The sequence below is a fragment of the Carassius carassius genome, chromosome 23 (genome assembly GCF_963082965.1).
Source record: "Carassius carassius chromosome 23, fCarCar2.1, whole genome shotgun sequence".
NCBI lineage: Eukaryota > Metazoa > Chordata > Actinopteri > Cypriniformes > Cyprinidae > Carassius > Carassius carassius.
In genome coordinates this window covers 11,591,850-11,610,370 of record NC_081777.1, presented here as the reverse complement: position 1 = coordinate 11,610,370, position 18,521 = coordinate 11,591,850, and the positions used below count along the sequence as shown (strand labels likewise).

General features: G+C 38.9%; 1 protein-coding gene across 2 annotated transcripts in view; it reads right to left on the bottom strand.

Annotated features, from left to right (window-relative positions):
- The window catches only part of LOC132101338 (genetic suppressor element 1-like), a 229,585-nt gene that overhangs the window by 53,014 nt on the left and 158,050 nt on the right, over positions 1-18,521 (bottom strand). For both annotated transcript variants that reach the window (XM_059506219.1, XM_059506220.1), the window contains exons 6-7: positions 18,170-18,349; positions 17,599-17,903 (exon numbers count right to left, since the gene is read on the bottom strand). In XM_059506219.1, coding sequence (XP_059362202.1) covers positions 17,599-17,903; positions 18,170-18,349 — 485 coding nt within the window. The remainder of the gene's footprint in view (positions 1-17,598; positions 17,904-18,169; positions 18,350-18,521) is intronic.

The window sequence follows — 18,521 nt, the reverse complement described above, 5'->3', positions numbered from 1 at the left end:
AAAATAGCCTCATAACGCCTAGATGCATTAATCGACTTCAGAGGGTTAAACTTCTGCTTTTATCCTCCCCTTCCTAATTCCCCTGTAACCACCAGCTCTCCACCTGATCGAGGTTAGGTGGAAACCTCTCGCATAACAGTCTCCTATGCTGGACCTATAATGTTTTTTATGGTTCTATGTCCATAGCAACCACCTGACTGATGGTCCAGACTAAAAGGAGGCACCCCTTGAGCGGGGCTCTGGCGTAGGAGGGTGGGTGAGTAAATATAACCCTCTCTGTATATACTTATGTGTATTTAATTGCTGGTGGTTACGTGTCTACTAATAAACTCTGTGAGTTTCCTTTGCAGTGCTCAGTTACAGTGTTTACTAAACACTCGCCAGCACCAGCCATCCGGCTTCATGTTCCGGTATTAGGCGGCTGAGATCACAGGTTTCTGAGGGAGCCTCCTTGATCATCAGGCCTAGCACAGCACTGCAGGGAATTTCATGGATGTCCGGCCAGGTCACCCCGAGGGGTCTCTTGGCCGCTTAGTGGTGCTGTCGCATCTTTCGGTAAGTGGAGGTGGCAGTTACAGAATTCTTCTTGTATATGCTGCCTCAGGTGATGCTCCCCTCGTCCGAGGTTTGCAAAATTGAGCTTGCCTCTCCCGTGAGATTCAGCACCTCTGCGATGCTTAGGAACCTTTAAGTACACACGCTAAGCTTTGTGTACTTTCTCAAAACCACATGGTGGTCAGTGTGCACGTGAACACTTTGCGCACTTTCTAAAAAATCCACAAGTGGTAAGTTTGCACGCACTCTGCAAACTTTCTGAAATCTTGTACGATAAGGGTTACGCGCTCCGCTTCGTTCCCTTTCTTGAGATGATCAGACCTTGGTTCCTTGGGCTCCATTCAGCCAGTGTGTATTTGTTTATACACCTCAAGCATCCCTTCCCTCAACATGAGGGGCATTTGGGTGATTCTCGTGGTAATTAGCAGCGCTCCCCTTTTTCCAAAAAAAAAAAAAAAGGGTCGCCTATGAGAGCGCGCTACGCTGAGCTCGGAGTTCTCCTCTCGTATGAGACAGAGTTCTCTGTTTTTTCCCCAGAGCGCTCCAGTATTGTTTCCATAGATCGAGTTGATGGCTCTCAATCATACTGTTTTGAGATGCAACATTCCATCTATGAGCTGCTTTATCGGAGTGCCACAAGAGCCCCTCCTTAGAACAGTATTTGAAAATCCATGCTATGGTAAGTGTGCACGTGTAGTCTTTGCACACTTTCTGAAATCCACACTGTGGTAAGTTCGCACGCTAGTATTCTGCGTTCTTTCTAAAATCCTATATGGTGAGGGCTTCGCGCGGTTGCTTCGTGCCCTTTCTTGAGTTGGTAAAAGCCCCGTTCATCTTGGGCGCCACTCCAACTCTAAATGTCCCAGGGGCAACTCCCATGGAAATGGTAGAGTTAGTACTTAGTGCTCGCCATGATTCTGGCCTGCATTCCCCTCAGCATGGCGGCGTGGGTATACTGTTCCCCAAAGCGCCCCCTAGAGGACGCAGTTCGAAGTTCCCTCGAAAGGGAACTGTCTCAGGTTACGTATGTAACCATGGTTCCCTGAGTAGGGAACGAGACACTGCGTCCTCTAGCTCCCTGCCATGCTTTGGACGCAAGCTTCAGACGAAGATGATGATGACGTGCTCTCTCGATGCTGATTTATAGTCGCGCCGGTAGTGACGTCAGAGGCTGTCGCCGGCCAACAAGTTGGTGTTTTTTCAATGTATGCTTCAGACACGGGTCACGACGATGTGTTCCCCAAAGCGCCCCCTAGAGGGCGCAGTGTCTCGTTCCCTACTCAGGGAACCATGGTTACATACGTAACCTGAGACAATTATTATTCTTTAGCTACTAGTACTTATTCCAATAGTGACTAGTTTTTAAATATAATTTTCTTGTTAAGAAAACCGTATTATTATGAGACCACATAGAAAAGAAATGATCATTGATACACATTAACACATATAAACAGTTTTGTCAGTAATGTAAACGCTATAATTTTGTAAACAGTAGCCAAAAGTGTGTGTTGGTCACTGTATACTGTAAGTGACCTCTAGTGGCAGGATGGAGATAATACACCTATTTTATTACTTATCATCTTCCTCTTTTTCCTCCAATAAAAAATAAATAAATATCATATCAGGGCTGTAATTTAACTTTTTTGCATATAGCACTGGTGCTACAGATGTTGAATGTCTTTACATTAATTTAATTATGTACAGGGCACACAAAATCATGTAGTTTTCAGACAAATATTTTATTTGAAAACAACAACAACAAAAATAAATAAATAAAAATAACAGGTATGCTGTGCTTGATTGTAGGGCTGCATAATTTGTCACTATGACTAATAATTATTGATACTATTATTATTACTAAATAAAAACATAAAATAAGGAATATTACTATATCACTATAATATACAAAACTGATTACCGGGGTTCAAGCACTCAAAAGCCTTCATGGTTTCTATGTTGTCAGGGGTCAGGGCCAACATGAAATGTATGACTGACATCACATGCATCCATGATGGAGAATATGATGACACACACACACACACACACACACACACACACACACACACACACACACACACACACACACAGACTAATGAAAAGGTTGAACTATATTACTTAACACACACTTAACACACTTAATACAGAATAAGCATGCTCACACACATAGACACACATTATGTTGTAGATATAGATATTTGAAATAACTTAAATGTTGATGCTTACTGGAAGTGTCCTGTTTATAATGTTTTTCAGGTTTAAATTTAATCAAATTAAATAATTGTCAAAACTGATATGTCTGTATAAATTAAGTGGTAAACTTTGACTAAATGTGATTTTAAATGTAATAATTTTAAACTATCTGAATGTCAGTATCTACTTAAACCTGAGAATAGGACTTTATTTCCCGGTTTCACAGACAAGGTTTAAGCCTAGTCCCAGCCTAAAATGTGAGTCTGAGCTGTGTCAACTGAAAGAAACATAAACTGTCTGTTCCCTTTCAATACTTCACTCATTCTGCATATGGGGAAAAGCTCCTTTTTCCCCCGATACCGAAGCCTTTTTTCAATAACGCAGTGCAACTGCACTGCCATTGGTTTAATCTGTAAACTTTTTTAAACCAATGACAGCGCTGCGTAGCTGCGTGAGCCTGTTGAAATGCAGCGCGCAAAAAAAGCCCGCCAAAATGGGCAGGGCGAATGGCTATATAAGCAGGCAAATTGCCAGAGGAATCAGATCAGATCAGATCTTACTCCTTCATCCACGACTTCACTTCGCTGGATCCCTACTGAACGCCTTTGCCTGGATCGAGCTCTCGCTGCCGAAGAGGCACCCAGCGGACCAGCTGAGATCGCCGTTCGCCTGCAGTGCTGGTGCTCTTGCAGACAGCCACTCTCTAGCGCCATTCCCGAGCCGCCTGCTTCCGGCCGCTTCTCAGCGAATCTCCTGCCGCCATCCGGAGATTCTAAAAGAGCAATTTCCAGAACAACCTTCGGCTCATGGTCACACGAGGAGTGCCATCTCCATATCAGCTGCCTCGAGATGCTGGCAGTGGAGCGAGCCCTTCAATCCTTTCAGGTGATCCTGAAGGGGCGCCATGTCCTAGTCCAGTTGGACACCATGACAGTGGCATCCTACATAAATCACCAAGGTGGCCTTTCGTCCAGCCGCCTCTGTGCACTGGCAAAGCGCCTCTTGGAATAGGCATTACACAGGCTGCGATCGCTCCACAGCCAGAAGTCTGGGCTCTGCACCTATAGCCTTTAAGCCTCCCCGGGGATGTGCTACACACCATTGCTCAGGCAAGAGTCCCGTCTACAAGACGCCTCTATGCCCAGAAATGGTCAGTCTTCGTTGAATGGTGCTCAGCACGAAACAAAGACCCTGCTGAGTGTGATATATCTCCGATACTGTCATTTCTCCAAGAGCATCTAGACAAGGGTCTCATCCCTTCCACGCTCAAGGTGTACATAGCAGCCATCGCAGCATTTCATGCTCCTATCGCTGGCCAATCATTGTGCCACTCATTGTGCGTTTCCTGAGAGGTTCTAGGCAGTTGAACCCCTGCGTCCTCTCACTGTTCCCACTTGGGACCTTCACAAGGTCTTCAGAGCACTCAAAGGACCTCCCTTTGAGCCGCTGCGGTCAGCTGACCTCCGCCCCTAACGCTCAAAACCGCTCTGCTACTTGCTCTAGCATCGTTCAAGCATGTTGGCGATCTGCAGGCCCTCTCGGTGAGCCCCACATGCCTTGAGTTTGGGCCCAATGACTCAAAGGTCATTTTAAAACCCAGGCATGGCTACATAATCGACGCTATCACTCTGTGTTACTCCTCTATGGGCCTTGAGTGCTACGCAGTGCTGTCATTGGTTTAAAAAAAGTTTACAGATTAAACCAATGGCAGTGCAGTTCCCTTTTCCATTGCGCTCTTCATTCATCTCAAGTCTAATAATAAAAATAACTGATAATTCAAGCAGATAGTTCTTGTGTGTTTATTATAGTGTTCAAATGTTAATCTTATAGGCCTAATATATATTGTTTTGTTTTTTTGTGTACTGTCAGTGAGCACACTGCTTTTTGATGCTGCTTTTGATGAACAGCCTACAGCAAAACTGACTTATATCACCGATAGTAGTGCTGTGACGGTTGCAGATTTTTTATCACCGCCAGTGATGTGGTGTTGATGCATATATAATTAATATTATATATATATATATATATATATATATATATATATATATATATATATATATATATATATATATATATATATATATATTAGTACAGACCAAAAGTTTGGAAACATTACTATTTTTAATGTTTTTGAAAGAAGTTTCTTCTGCTCATCAAGCCTTCATTTATTTGATCAAAAATACAGAAAAAACTGTAATATTGTGAAATATTATTACAACTTAAAATAATAGATTTCTATTTTAATATACTTAAAAAAAAAAAAAATTATTCCTGTGATGCAAAGCTGAATTTTCAGCATCATTACTCCAGCCTTCAGTGTCACATGTAACATCCAGTCTATCACATGATCATTTAGAAATCATTCTAATATTCTGATTTGTTATGAGTGTTGGAAACAGTTCTGCTGTCTAATAAATTTGATGAATAAAAGGTTAAAAAGAATTGCATTTATTCAAACTAAAAAAACATTTCTAATAATATATATTCTAATAATATATTTTCTTTACTATCACTTTTTAGCAATTTAACACATCCTTGCTGAATAAAAGTATTGATTTTATTTAAAAAAAAAAGAAAAAAAAAATTACTGACCCCAAATTACTGACCAGTAGTGTATATTGTTATTACAAAATATTTATATTTTAAAAACATAGCTTCTTTTTTTTTTTAACTTTTTATTCATCAAAGTATCCTAAAAAAGTATCACATGTTCTGAAAAAATATTAAGCAGCAGAACTGTTTCCAACTTCGTTAATGAATCATCATATTAGAATGATTTCTAAAGGATCATGTGATAATGATCCTAAAAATTCAGCTTTGCATCACAGAAATAAATGATAATTTAAAGTATAATACATTTAAAAACAATTATTTTAAATTGTAATAATATATCACAATATTAAATTTTTTTCTGTATTTTTGATCAAATAAATGCAGGCTTGATGAGCAGAAGAAAGTTCTTTCAAAAACATTAAAATAGGAATGTTTCCATTAACTTTTGGTCTGTACTGTAGTATATATATATATATATATATATATATATATATATATATATATATATATATACACACAAACAGACCCGATTCCAAAAAATTCGGGACACTGTACAAATTGTGAGTAAAAAAGCAATGGAATAATTTACAAATCTCATAAACTTATATTATATTCACAATAGAATATAGATCCCACATGGAAAGAACCTATATGTGGATATATGCGCATATATGAAACCTATATGCAGTGTATATGCACATATATGCTGCATATATGCGCATATATGCTGCATATATGTGTATATATGCCACATAAAGGCAAAATTGAGGTGCATATATGTGCATATACAGGAAATATAGGTCTCCTGTATTGCTTCTTCATATCCACATATAAGCCCTATACATACATATATATATGTCTTCTATATAGCTAATGGCAGGATCTGGTCATATTGTAGCTCATATCTCATTTTTGACTGTCATACATGATGCCTAGCTCATATTTTTATGTTTTGTACTATTTGATTGATCTTGAGTAAATAAATAATGTACATTTCTACATTTTGGACTTTTATTTATGTTGCGTAGCAGCTATGGATTTTAATTTTACTATTATAGGTGAACATATAGGTGCATATATACGTGCATATATGTACCTATATAGGTATATGTATGCACATATATATGTGTACATATATGTACACATGTGTAAATATATGTGTGCATATATGTACATATATCTGTATATATATATGTGTACCTATATGTGTACATATATGCGTACATATATATGTGTGCATATATGTACATATATGTACATATAATATAGGGAAACTGCCAATTTTATATATATGTCACATATATTAAAAACCTATATCAAAACCTATATTGAAACATAATGAATGGGGTTCACAGCCAAAACACAGTAGGCACAGCTCTCGTGTGCAGCAGTCACATTCGTCCGTCTAAAAAATGCGCTGATGGCACGTGATGATTAGGTGACGGGTGTGTGAGGGTGCGTGATTCAACATGGCAGCGCGCTAGAAAGACAACAAACTTTCTTCTTTTTTTTAATATCTGGACTAAAACCTGGATTACGACTCGAACCTGGACAACCTGGAGGACTACATTGACAAATGCTTCAATACAATATGTACAATGGGCCGATCACGCAAAGCCAAAAAACCCCGCACTTCGGACTCTCCCATATCAACCGATTCTTCATCATCACCAACATCCACTCCTATCAAAACAAACTGCTGTTCGGACATACTTTTATCAATCAACGAGCGCTTATCTAACTTGGATTCTAGACTTTCACTAATCGAAGTACTTCACAAAGAATTCCAAAATCTTCGTCATAGGCTTTTTTAAAAGCTCCGTGGCCACACTCACCGCTAAACTTTCCACTGTAAACACTCAACTCACTTCCGTCACCGCTGAGAACAAAGCTATGCAAGAAACCATCCTGGATTTACAGTCACGAAGTATGAGAGACAATTTAATCTTTTCCGGCATGGCCGAATCATCCACCGAAGACCCCGAAAAATCTGTTAAGGACTTTATGGTTAACCAGCTCAAACTTACACCAGAGACTGTTGAGCACATCACCTTCCATCGCGTACACCGTTTAGGACAGAAACTCCTCAACTCCACTCGACCCCGGCCCATCATTGTCAAATTTGAACATTTCAAACAAAAAGTACTGGTTCAACGTCAGGGCCGGCAGCTAAAAGGGACTCATTACGGACTCAACGACCAATTTCCACAAGAGATCATCCGCAGACGTAAGCTACTCTTCCCCATCCGCAAGAAAATGATCAATCAAGGTAAAAAAGCAATCATTACAGTAGACAAACTGTATATCGATGGACAATTGTTCAGAGACAAGGACACTACTCCCTGGCTTTACTAATTCTAAAAACTGTGAAATGATGTATAGACAATAGACTCTTGCTCCTCTCTCATTGTAATTTTTTTCATCCTCCCCCCTCCCCCCAATCAATTTATATTCTTACATTAAACTACCAGCACCACGCACACACATTGTATACTAAATGCACCAAATTAGCCTTTTTGCTCCCTGTTTACATGTTTCGTTGTTAGTTATTTATGTTTGTCCTGTTTTGTTTGTCATTTGGTATTGTATATCAACAAATACACACACACACACACACACACACACACAACCACACTCACATCCATACACACAGACTTATGCTCACACAATGTAATTGTGAAATACACACTATCTCCATGCAGTTAATATTCTTAATCTGGATCATTCGTGGAGTTGCCTCACAAACAAAAAAAAACAAAGTCCTAAATTACCTAGAAAATACGCAAGCTGATATATGTCTAATACAGGAAACACACTTCTCACAATCTACACAAAACAGCTTAAAAACTACACATTTTAAACCACTGTTTTTCCTCCTACTATAATTCAAAACAAAGAGGAGTGTGCATATTAATAAACAAAAAAATACAATTTAACCACCATACAACCATTTCAGATCCTGAAGGCCGTTTTATCATTATTAACATTTCAATCAACAATAATCCAATCACAATAGGCAACATTTATGGACCAAATTCTGACGATCCCTCCTTCTTTTCAAATTTCTTTTCCTCTCTTTCAAACCTTTCCAGCGGTCCTATAATTATAGGGGGAGACTATAACACTGTAATCAATCCATCATTGGACAGGTCAAAACATAAAGGCAAATCCTGGCAGTCCTCCAAAACAATTCATGAGTGATTTTGGTCTTGGCGATGGTTGGAGGCTACAACACCCACTTGCCAGAGAATACACTTTTTATTCTAATGTCCACCAAACCTACTCCCGCATTGATTTCTTTTTAACCAGTAACTCAATCATACCAAATATCATAGAAACCAAAATTCATCCCATCAATATTAGTGACCATTCTCCTGTAACTCTCACATGGATCCCACCTGCAATACAGAAACACCCACCAGATGGCGTTTTAACATATCTCTCTTGAAAGATCCAGAATTTGACAGCTACTTCAAGAGATCCTTCCTTGAAATAAATGACTCTCCAAAGTCGCCATCATCACTGCTCTGGGAAACATGGAAAGTAGTATTGCGGGGAAAAATCATATCATATTCAGTCCATTAAAAAAAGAAGGAAAAAGAAAAAGAAGTCCAACTGGAAGAAAAAATAAAAAAAATTAGAAATTTTACATGCAAATAACCAATCGTAAACCATCTATAAAGAATTACGAAAAAATAAATTCTTGCTTAATGAAATAATAAACAAAAGAAACCAGTTTCTGACTCACAGACTTCGTCACGAAACTTTTCACCACATGGATTTTTCACCCTGATATGGACCCAAATCAAGAAGACATAAACCAATTCCTCGATAACACCATTCTACCAAAACTCAACCCGGAGCAAATTACCTCTCTCGAATTACCAATCACTGAAAAAGAACTTCACTCCGCGCTGAAACACATGCAAAGTAATAAAGCACCAGGACCGGATGGCTTCCCTGCTGAGTTCTACAAACATTTTTGGTCAACTTTATACCCACTATTCAGTAGAACAATAACGGAAATAAAACAAAATGCTAAATTCCCATCCCACATGAATACAGCACTTATATCACTCATTCCTAAACCTAACAAAGACCACACCCTCACATCTAACTACCGTCCTATTTCACTTATAAATGTCGACATAAAAATCATTAGCAAAGCATTATCTCATAGAATTGAGAAAATTATATCATATATCATCCATCCTGATCAGACCGGCTTTATAAAAGGTAGACACGCATCTAACAATACCCGCAGATTATATAATTTAATGCAGTACTCATCAGTACAACAGAAAGATACTCTCATTGCCACATTAGATGCTGAAAAAGCTTTTGATAGGGTCAACTGGAAATTTTTATTCACCACTCTACAAAAATTTGGCTTTGGAGAGTCATTTATTAACTGGATCAAGATTTTATACACATCACCATCTGCCACAGTCACAATCAATGGACTAACATCACAAAGCTTCACACTGCACAGGGGGATGAGGCAGGGATGTCCACTCTCTCCATCTCTATTCACTATTTTTATTGAACCTTTAGCAGCAGCTATCCGCCAAAACCCAGCAATCAAAGGTATTGAAACACCACAACAAACACATAAAATCTCACTTTATGCAGATGATATTCTACTATTTATACAAGAACCCCTAGCATCTACTCAAGAAATAATTAAAATAATCCAGTCCTTTTCAAAAATTTCAGATTACGCAATAAACTGGAACAAATCTTCCATCCTCCCTTTACACAAAACCAAATGGGATGTGGCACCCCTCCAATCACCTATACCTATATGTCATGATCACATCACTTACTTAGGCATTAAGATTTCCTCCAGACTGTCAGAATTGGTAACACTCAACTTCACACCACTGTTAAAAAAAATAGAAGACGACTTGCTTCGATGGCTCAACCTTCCAATCTCCATAATTGGCAGGATAGCAGCAATAAAGATGACAATTTTACCAAAAATTAATTATCTATTCTCAATGATTACAACCCACCCCACACTCACCTGGTTTAAATCACTAGACTCTATTATCACTCACTTCTATTGGAAAAACAAAACGCCAAGGATAAAATTAACCACACTACAAAAAAACAAGGATCAAGGAGGACTAGAAGCACCAAATTTTCATTATTACTCAATGGCTAACCAACTGCAATACATATACAAATGGATCCACCCCACCCAATCCGATATTATATGGCTAGATATAGAACAATCACTATGCAAAGAATTAAATATAGCTGACATACCATTCCCCACCAAATCAATCAAACAACACACATGTTTTAATGCTGTAACTATAGCTTCCACTCTGACAGCCTGGTGGAAATTTCACCAAATCACAAATTCTATACTAGCTCCATCTAACCTCACCCCACTGTGGAACAACCGTGACTTTATAAGCAATAAAAAATACTGAATTTTCGCACATGGGCTGAAAGGGGTATCACCCACATTAACCATATTTTCAAATCTAACACGTTAACAACATTTCCGCAATTGGCCCAGGAGTTTGGCATCGGGAGCAATGAATTTTTAAAATACCTACAACTCAAATCTTCTGTTCTGGCAAAAATAAACATCAGAGCCACAAATTTAGAACTTCCACAAGCAATAGCAGACTTTGTTAACATTTACTCTCCAAAGAAACTTCTCTCTAAAATATACAAAATCATTTCAAATCAACTTCAGATCATATACTTACCAACAATAAAATGGGAAAACGATCTTTCAATAGCTCCTGATGCCAACTTCTGGACCCAAATCTGTAAAAACATTTATCTCATGTCCAAAAATGCTAATCTTCAATTAATACAATACAAAACACTTCATAGAACCCATTACACGGGCAATAGATTAGCTAAAATGGGTTTCACATCAGAAGTTTGCACTCATTGCAATCACAATTCTATAGATACATATATCCATGCAACATGGCACTGCACTCCAATCAAACACTTTTGGGAACAGGTCACACAGTCACTATCCACTATAGTCGGCTGCCACATCCCGCTATCGCCCTCTCTTTGCTTGCTGGGGGACCTCACAATAATTACTAATAAAAATATAAACTCTAAAATGCTCCTCATAGCTCTAACCATCGCCAAGAAAACTATCCTCATGAACTGGAAAACTCGTAGCAACATACACATTAACCACTGGAAAAATCTCATTACAGACTTCATTTCATTAATTTTTATTTTTTTTTCCATTACTGTTGTTATGATTACTAGTGATGCACCGAGATGAAAATTCTGCGCCGAAACCGAAAATTTAGGATGCACTTGGCCGAAAACTGAAACTGAAGCCGAAAATGGCTTCTTTTAAAAACGTATATATATATTAGGGGTGCACCGAAAATTCGGCCGCCGAAAATTTTCGGCCGAAATGGCATTATCGGTTTCGGGCCGAAATAAAAAAAACAGCCGAAAACGTAAACCGAAAATGAATGTCACCCGCCCCTCCCATCCGTGAGCAAGCGCTTAGGTTTCACTCACGGTCGAGCTGTTATCACGCGTCTGCCTATCAAAGATTAAGCATGTCAAAGGGCTGTCACAATCAAAAAAAGCTTGTCACAAAAGCTGCACAATCAATCGGACCAACCAACACAAGTTTCGAAAACGAAAACAGGGAATCGATTTTAACGGCCTTCTCTCGGAGCGCGTCCCGCGCGTCACACAGCAACTGCAGGTTCTGACACACACACACACACACACACACACACACACACACACAGAGCCTATTAGTGCATAATATCAATGTAGCCTTCAGTAAAACTTCATTACTAAAAACATTACTGAAGGCTACATTGATATTATGCACTAATAGTCTGTGTGTGTGTGTGTGTGTCAGAACCTGCAGTTGCTGTGTGACGCGCGTTCGCTGCGAGCGTATAGTGGCGAGCTGGACGCGCTCCGAGAGAAGGCCGTTAAAATCGATTCCCTATTTTCGTTTTTCGAAACTTGTGTTGGTTGGTCCGATCGATTGTGCAGCTTTTGTGACAAGCTTTTTATTATTGTGACAGCCCTTTGACATGCTTAATCTTTGATAGGCAGACGCGTGATAACAGCTTGACCGTGAGTGAAACCTAAGCGCTTGTGCACGATGGGAGGGGCGGGTGACATTCATTTTCGGTTTACGTTTTCGGCTGTTTTTTTTATTTCGGCCCGAAACTGATAATGCCATTTCGGCCGAAAATTTTCGGCGGCCGAAATTTCGGTGCACCCCTAATGATTACTATTATTATTTTTATTATTGTTGTAATTGCTCTTATTATTGCCGTTGCTCTCATCATTGTTATCACCATTGCCATCATCATCATCATCATTATTATTATTATTGCATTTTGAAATTACTAACCTGGTGTCCACTATTGTCAGTACTGCTATAGTTAAATCAATTGATTATTTCCAATTCCCCCCTAATCTTTTCATGTGTTTTTAATGCACCACAACGTAGAAAAAAAAAAAAAAAGTATATATATATATATATATATATATATATACACATATACACAATTGAAAAACCACATAAACACTCAGGCAGGCAAGACAGGCGAGAAGTAGTTTCCATAGGACAGCATCTCTGTCCCAAGTTGAGACACTCTCACACTGTACCCCTTCTTTTAATGCACCTTAGACACTACACATAACATACCAAAAAAAAAAAAAAAAATAGTATAGGAGAAAATAGGGACTGAAGAGATGCGGGGGGGGGGGGGGGGGGGTTATCTTATATTATCTTCTATTATTATCTTACTATCTAAAAATTAATTTATCTATAGAGAGTGCTGACAATGGTAATTGTTACATAGGAGAAAAGATAGAAATAAAAAATAAAAAATTGACTAATACAATGTTGGCAGTATGATGGTAGTGAGGAGTGGTGGTGGTGATGGTAATGAAGATGGTAATAAAGAATAAATGGTTACTTTGCTTACGCATACACACACACACACACACACACACACACACACACACACACACACACACACACACACACACACACACCTATACATTTATACACTTTTATTTCAATTCTGGAATTACTAGATTGCTTGTTAATGCACTATTTTGATCTGTATGTCTGTTAAATAAAAAAAAAAAAGGAAAAAAAGAAAAAAAAGAAACAATGTTTATATAGGTTTTTTCTATGTGGGATAACATATCAAAATGTTGAAAGTGAGACATTTTGAAATGTCATGCCAAATATTGGCTCATTTTGGATTTCATGAGAGCTACTCATTCCAAAAAAGTTGGGACAGGTAGCAATAAGGTACATATAAGGAACAGCTGGAGGACCAATTTGCAACTTATTAGGTCAATTGGCAACATAAAAAGAGCCTCTCAGCGTGGCAGTGTCTCTCAGAAGTCAAGATGGGCAGAGGATCACCACGATCACGGCGAAAAATAGTGGAGCAATATCAGAAAGGAGTTTTTAGAGAAAAATTTCAAAGAGTTTGAAGTTATCATCATCTAAAGTGCCTAATATCATTCAAAGATTCAGAGAATCTTGAACAACCTCTGTGCGTAAGGGTCAAGGCAGGAAAACCATACTGGAAGCCCGTGATTTTTGGGTCCTTAGACGGCACTGCATCACATACAGGAATGCTACTGTAATGGAAATCACAATGTGGGCTCAGGAATACTTCCAGAAAACATTGTCGGTGAACCCAATCCACCGTGCAATTCGCTGTTGCCAGCTAAAACTCTATAGGTCAAAAAAGAAGCTCTATCTAAACATGATCCAGAAGCACAGGCGTTTTCTCTGGGCCAAGGCTCATTTAATATATACACACACATACACACACACAATGCAGCACTACACGACAAGACAAATCTCTGACAGTAAACTGCCTCATCCTATTTATGAGGTACTGACACAGAGTTCAAATGTCCTGGGTAGACACTAGACAAACCTGTTGTGACACGGTGTAGACACGGTTCACCAAAAAAAGCCTTGTCCTTTTGGGAAGGTGCGCGTGCAGTCAGCGGAGGCTCGCGAAGCGGAGACAGGCGAAAGTATAAAAGTATATATGCACGCACTCTCTTTGAAATAGGAATCATTGCCACATTTATTGTTAACATCTTTCATTTATCACAGTCTCGTTTGTATTTGGCCAGTTTGAAGAAACTAAGCCTGAGCAAACCTACATAAATACATATTGGATATATATTAGTACTTATAAAGCACATATTCTGCATGACTATATTCTACATCCCTAATCCTATGCAATACCTAAACTTAACCATTACCATACAAACTATTTATAAGCAGCAAGTTAAGAGTTTACTGAGGCAAACATCATAGTTAATGGGAGAACTGGACCTTAAAACAAAGCGTGAAGTTTTTAGCTCATAATAAAAATGTCCTAACTTGATCTTCCCGAGAAGCAAAAGACTTATCTCTATTACGTAAGATAGACTCCTTCAAACATTTAGGGCCCTATTTTAACGATCTAAACGCAGAGTGTAAAGCGCATAGCGCAGGTGCACTCAGGGCGTGTCCAAATCCATTTTTGCTATTTTAAAGATGGAAAAACGGTCCGTGCGCCGGGGCGCATTTTTGGAATGGGTTGTCCCTATTCTATTAATGAGTAATGGGTGTAACATTTAATACACCAATCAGAGTGTCATCTCCCATTCCCTTTAATAGCGAGATGTGCCCGTGCCAGGCGGGTCGCTATTTACATGGCGGAATTTGTTAGCGGAAAAGCTGAATGCTTCTCAAGCAAAGAAACCAATCTGCTCGTGCGCGTCTGTGCGAAGTTAAAGCGCGCGAGCAGATCATCTACGGGACAAGCAGGAATCCACCAAAGCTCCACACGATGAGTCAGCTAATATATATGTGTGTGTATTGGCACAATTGTTCAATTAATTTGCCAATTTCATTAATCATTATAAATAGTAATAGGCCTTTATTGCAATTAGGTATCCTAATTCTAATACACGCAATGACTATACATCATTACATTTTTATATTTATGTAGCCTACACAATAATATTCTTTTACACTGTAATCCTTTGTTTTTATTATTTGGCATGTTTGTGTGATGATCTTTGTGTGATGTGTGATCCCTGTGTGTAATAAGCAAAGTCAACGCACACTGTGGACCCGCCCAGAGGCGCATTTTCTACCAACGCGCTCTTTAAATAACAAAAAAAAATATTGCGCCATTGACTTTAGACTTTAGACCAGGTTTGAGTTGGTCTATGGCGCAGTCTATTTTCAGCTCCTTAAAATAGCAATGTGCCCGAACACACCTCTTTTTTAGACCAGCACGCCCATGGGTGCACAAATGGGCGCAAATGCATTTGCGAATTAAACGACGTGGCGCTGGATGGGAAAATGTGAACGGCGCCCGACTGAAACTAGCAAACACACTTGAGCTGCGCCTTGCGTCGCATTGCACCGGGTGTATGATAGGGCCCTTAGTCTGCTTAAACCAGGTCCTTTCTCACAATTGACTGAAATCTCCCATTTAGATCTGCACTTAAATCTAAACAACAACCGATGGTCCACATTTTTTTAAAGGGGTTATATAATGCGATTTAAATTTTTCCTTTCTCTTTGGAGAAAACGAGAAAACTACTTTTCTGTAGTTTTTCAATGGCTCTCTGCATCTCACCGACGACATTACATGAACAGTCGAAAGAGGTGTATTTATTTCATGGCTGGAGTAGAAATGTAAGTGTCTAAAGCATATTCACAGTTCCAGTGAATGATAAAGGTGTTTTAATAATGTTGGTGAACCAAATGTACGAATGTAGCATTACTGGCCACGAGTCCTAAGTGGAGATCGCACATCAGCTGTGTCAGAGAAGAATGGAGCACGAGCGCAATCCTGTGATAGTCACAGGCGGTAAATATTGGAACACGTGAAGGATAAAATGATAGCTTGAGGCACGAACACTGTTCAAGGTCAATAGAAATTGCTATTCATTCGATTCTTAGTGTTTTAAAATGATTACTGTCCGAGATCGGCGATTCATGATTCAAAAATCATGTTTCGAAATCAATGCACTGCATCGTTAGAGTTCATGTAATCGTGTAATCGATGCATTGATAAAACAAGTGAATCGTTACACCCCTAGTTGATACTTAGATTACAACTCATAAAATAAAAATATGTGGAGTGGGACCACCAGAAGAATCTTGGTTGACCAAAATTGTATTCGTCGCAGAAAAAATGTAATAAAATACACAGGAGAAGTCACACAGTCCGTGACTAACAGATCATTATGGCTACTCTATAGTAAGACAGAACATCAGGCAGGACATCTTAATGCTTGTCTATTATTAATCGACCTCAAATATGGCTTATCATCTGAAATATGTAAGTATTAGCAACTTTACATGGCTCAATCTAATGTTAACCTAGAGAAATGCATGCTGTTCAAGTGTCTGTGCTGAGTGTGGAAGATGAACAGTAGCTCACTGCAGGACAGATGGAGGCACCAGTGTGCTCACTTGCTCTTAAAATACTCCCTAATTTTTGGACATACATGTAATACATCTTTCGAATATCTAAAGACTCTACATTTATTTGTGTGTGTATTTGTGTTAGCACAATACCACACTTTTGTAAAATAAAGCACACAGGATGCGCTTCCTGCAGTCTCGTTCTATGATCTTGAGTTTGAAACTCTGTGTATATCTTTGCCTTACAGACATTAAAAATGTATCTATAGAGAGTGAACATCTACTTTCAAATGAAACAGTTCAATTGGAAAACAAGTTCTCAGATTATGTAATCTGTATGAAATGAGCATACAGGCACATTACTGCAGAGAAGATGAGTCAGTGTCGCCAACTTCAACTCTGAAGCTGAAAACAAAGAAAAGCACTAGTTTATCAAATTATTAAAATGTTACAAAATGAAGTCTCCTTACTGTTTTTCACTGACACATTCATCATCATTACTTCTGCCGTTGCGCTGTGGCAGGCTTTATGCATGTGCCTGAGTGCTTATTAGGCTATGTAGGCAATTAAAGGCTCATAATAATGATTTAAATGGTTTATTAATAAATGTGTGATTAGTTGACAAATGCTTCAAATGAACAACTACTAGTCGACCAGAAAAATCCTTAGTCGAGGACAGCCCTAATCCATCAGGATGACATTTTTAATTAGGCCTAATTTAATTAATTCAGATTTCAGTGTGTACTTAAACTTAAGTATAAAATTGCTGAAACTAGTACAACAAAATATATGCTACTAAGCATTCATACTGTTTTTGTGGTTCAGTTGGTTTGGCATATGTGAATCAATGTTCATACCAGGTCTGTTCGTAGTGATTTTGTCTGCAGGTTTGGCTCTGTCATCTGGGGGGACTCTCAGCCCATGGAGCTCAGCCAGATAGTGGCTCTCTTTCTCTCGTGCTGACCTCTCCTTCTGTCGCTCCATCTCTCTTTCACGGTCTCTCTCCTTTTCCCTTTCTCTCTCCCTCTCTCTCTCACGCTCCAGCTCCTTCTCTCTCTCCCTTTCTCGCTCACGCTCTATTTCTTGGTCAGCCTCTCGTTCTCGTTCTTTTTCCCGCTCACGCTCTCTTTCTCTCTGTCGCAGCTCATCCTCCATCTGGAGTCTGTGAAGATACAACACACACACAGATGAGCTCATATTACAGAATACATGTTTGTCCATCAACAAGCTACTAATAAATTTAAACTAGTCCTTCAAACTATAGTCAAGCTCTCCTTTTAAATTAATAAAGAGCATCTTTTTTCCCCCCAATGCTATTTATTAAAAAAATAAAAAAGATATATAATATAATGTCATGAAATTATTTTCTGGCCATTAAAAGTACAAAAATTTCTGTTTACGTCCAGGTTTCATGGTGCTATTGTGTACCTCTCTGACAAGCGTTCGGACTGTAGGCTGGACAGTGAGGGGTGGCTTAGGTCTCCAGGGTAACGCACCCCAGGCAGGTGCATGTGTACAGCAGACGGGTGAAGAGGAGGTAGAGAACCCCCTGTAGGCAGTGGATAGAACGGCGTCCTCAGCGCTGACAGACAGAATGGATCATCCATTCTAAGAGAGTTAAAATGGGCGGAAGCTTAGTCTGCTATAAATAAGCCATTCATAAGCTGATTGTTTGAAAAAAATGTGCATTCTGACCAGCCCTACACAGCAATATTGGCTCAAATTGAGTTTAGGGCTGTTTAGCCAAAAAAATAAAATAAAATATTAACAATAAAAAGGC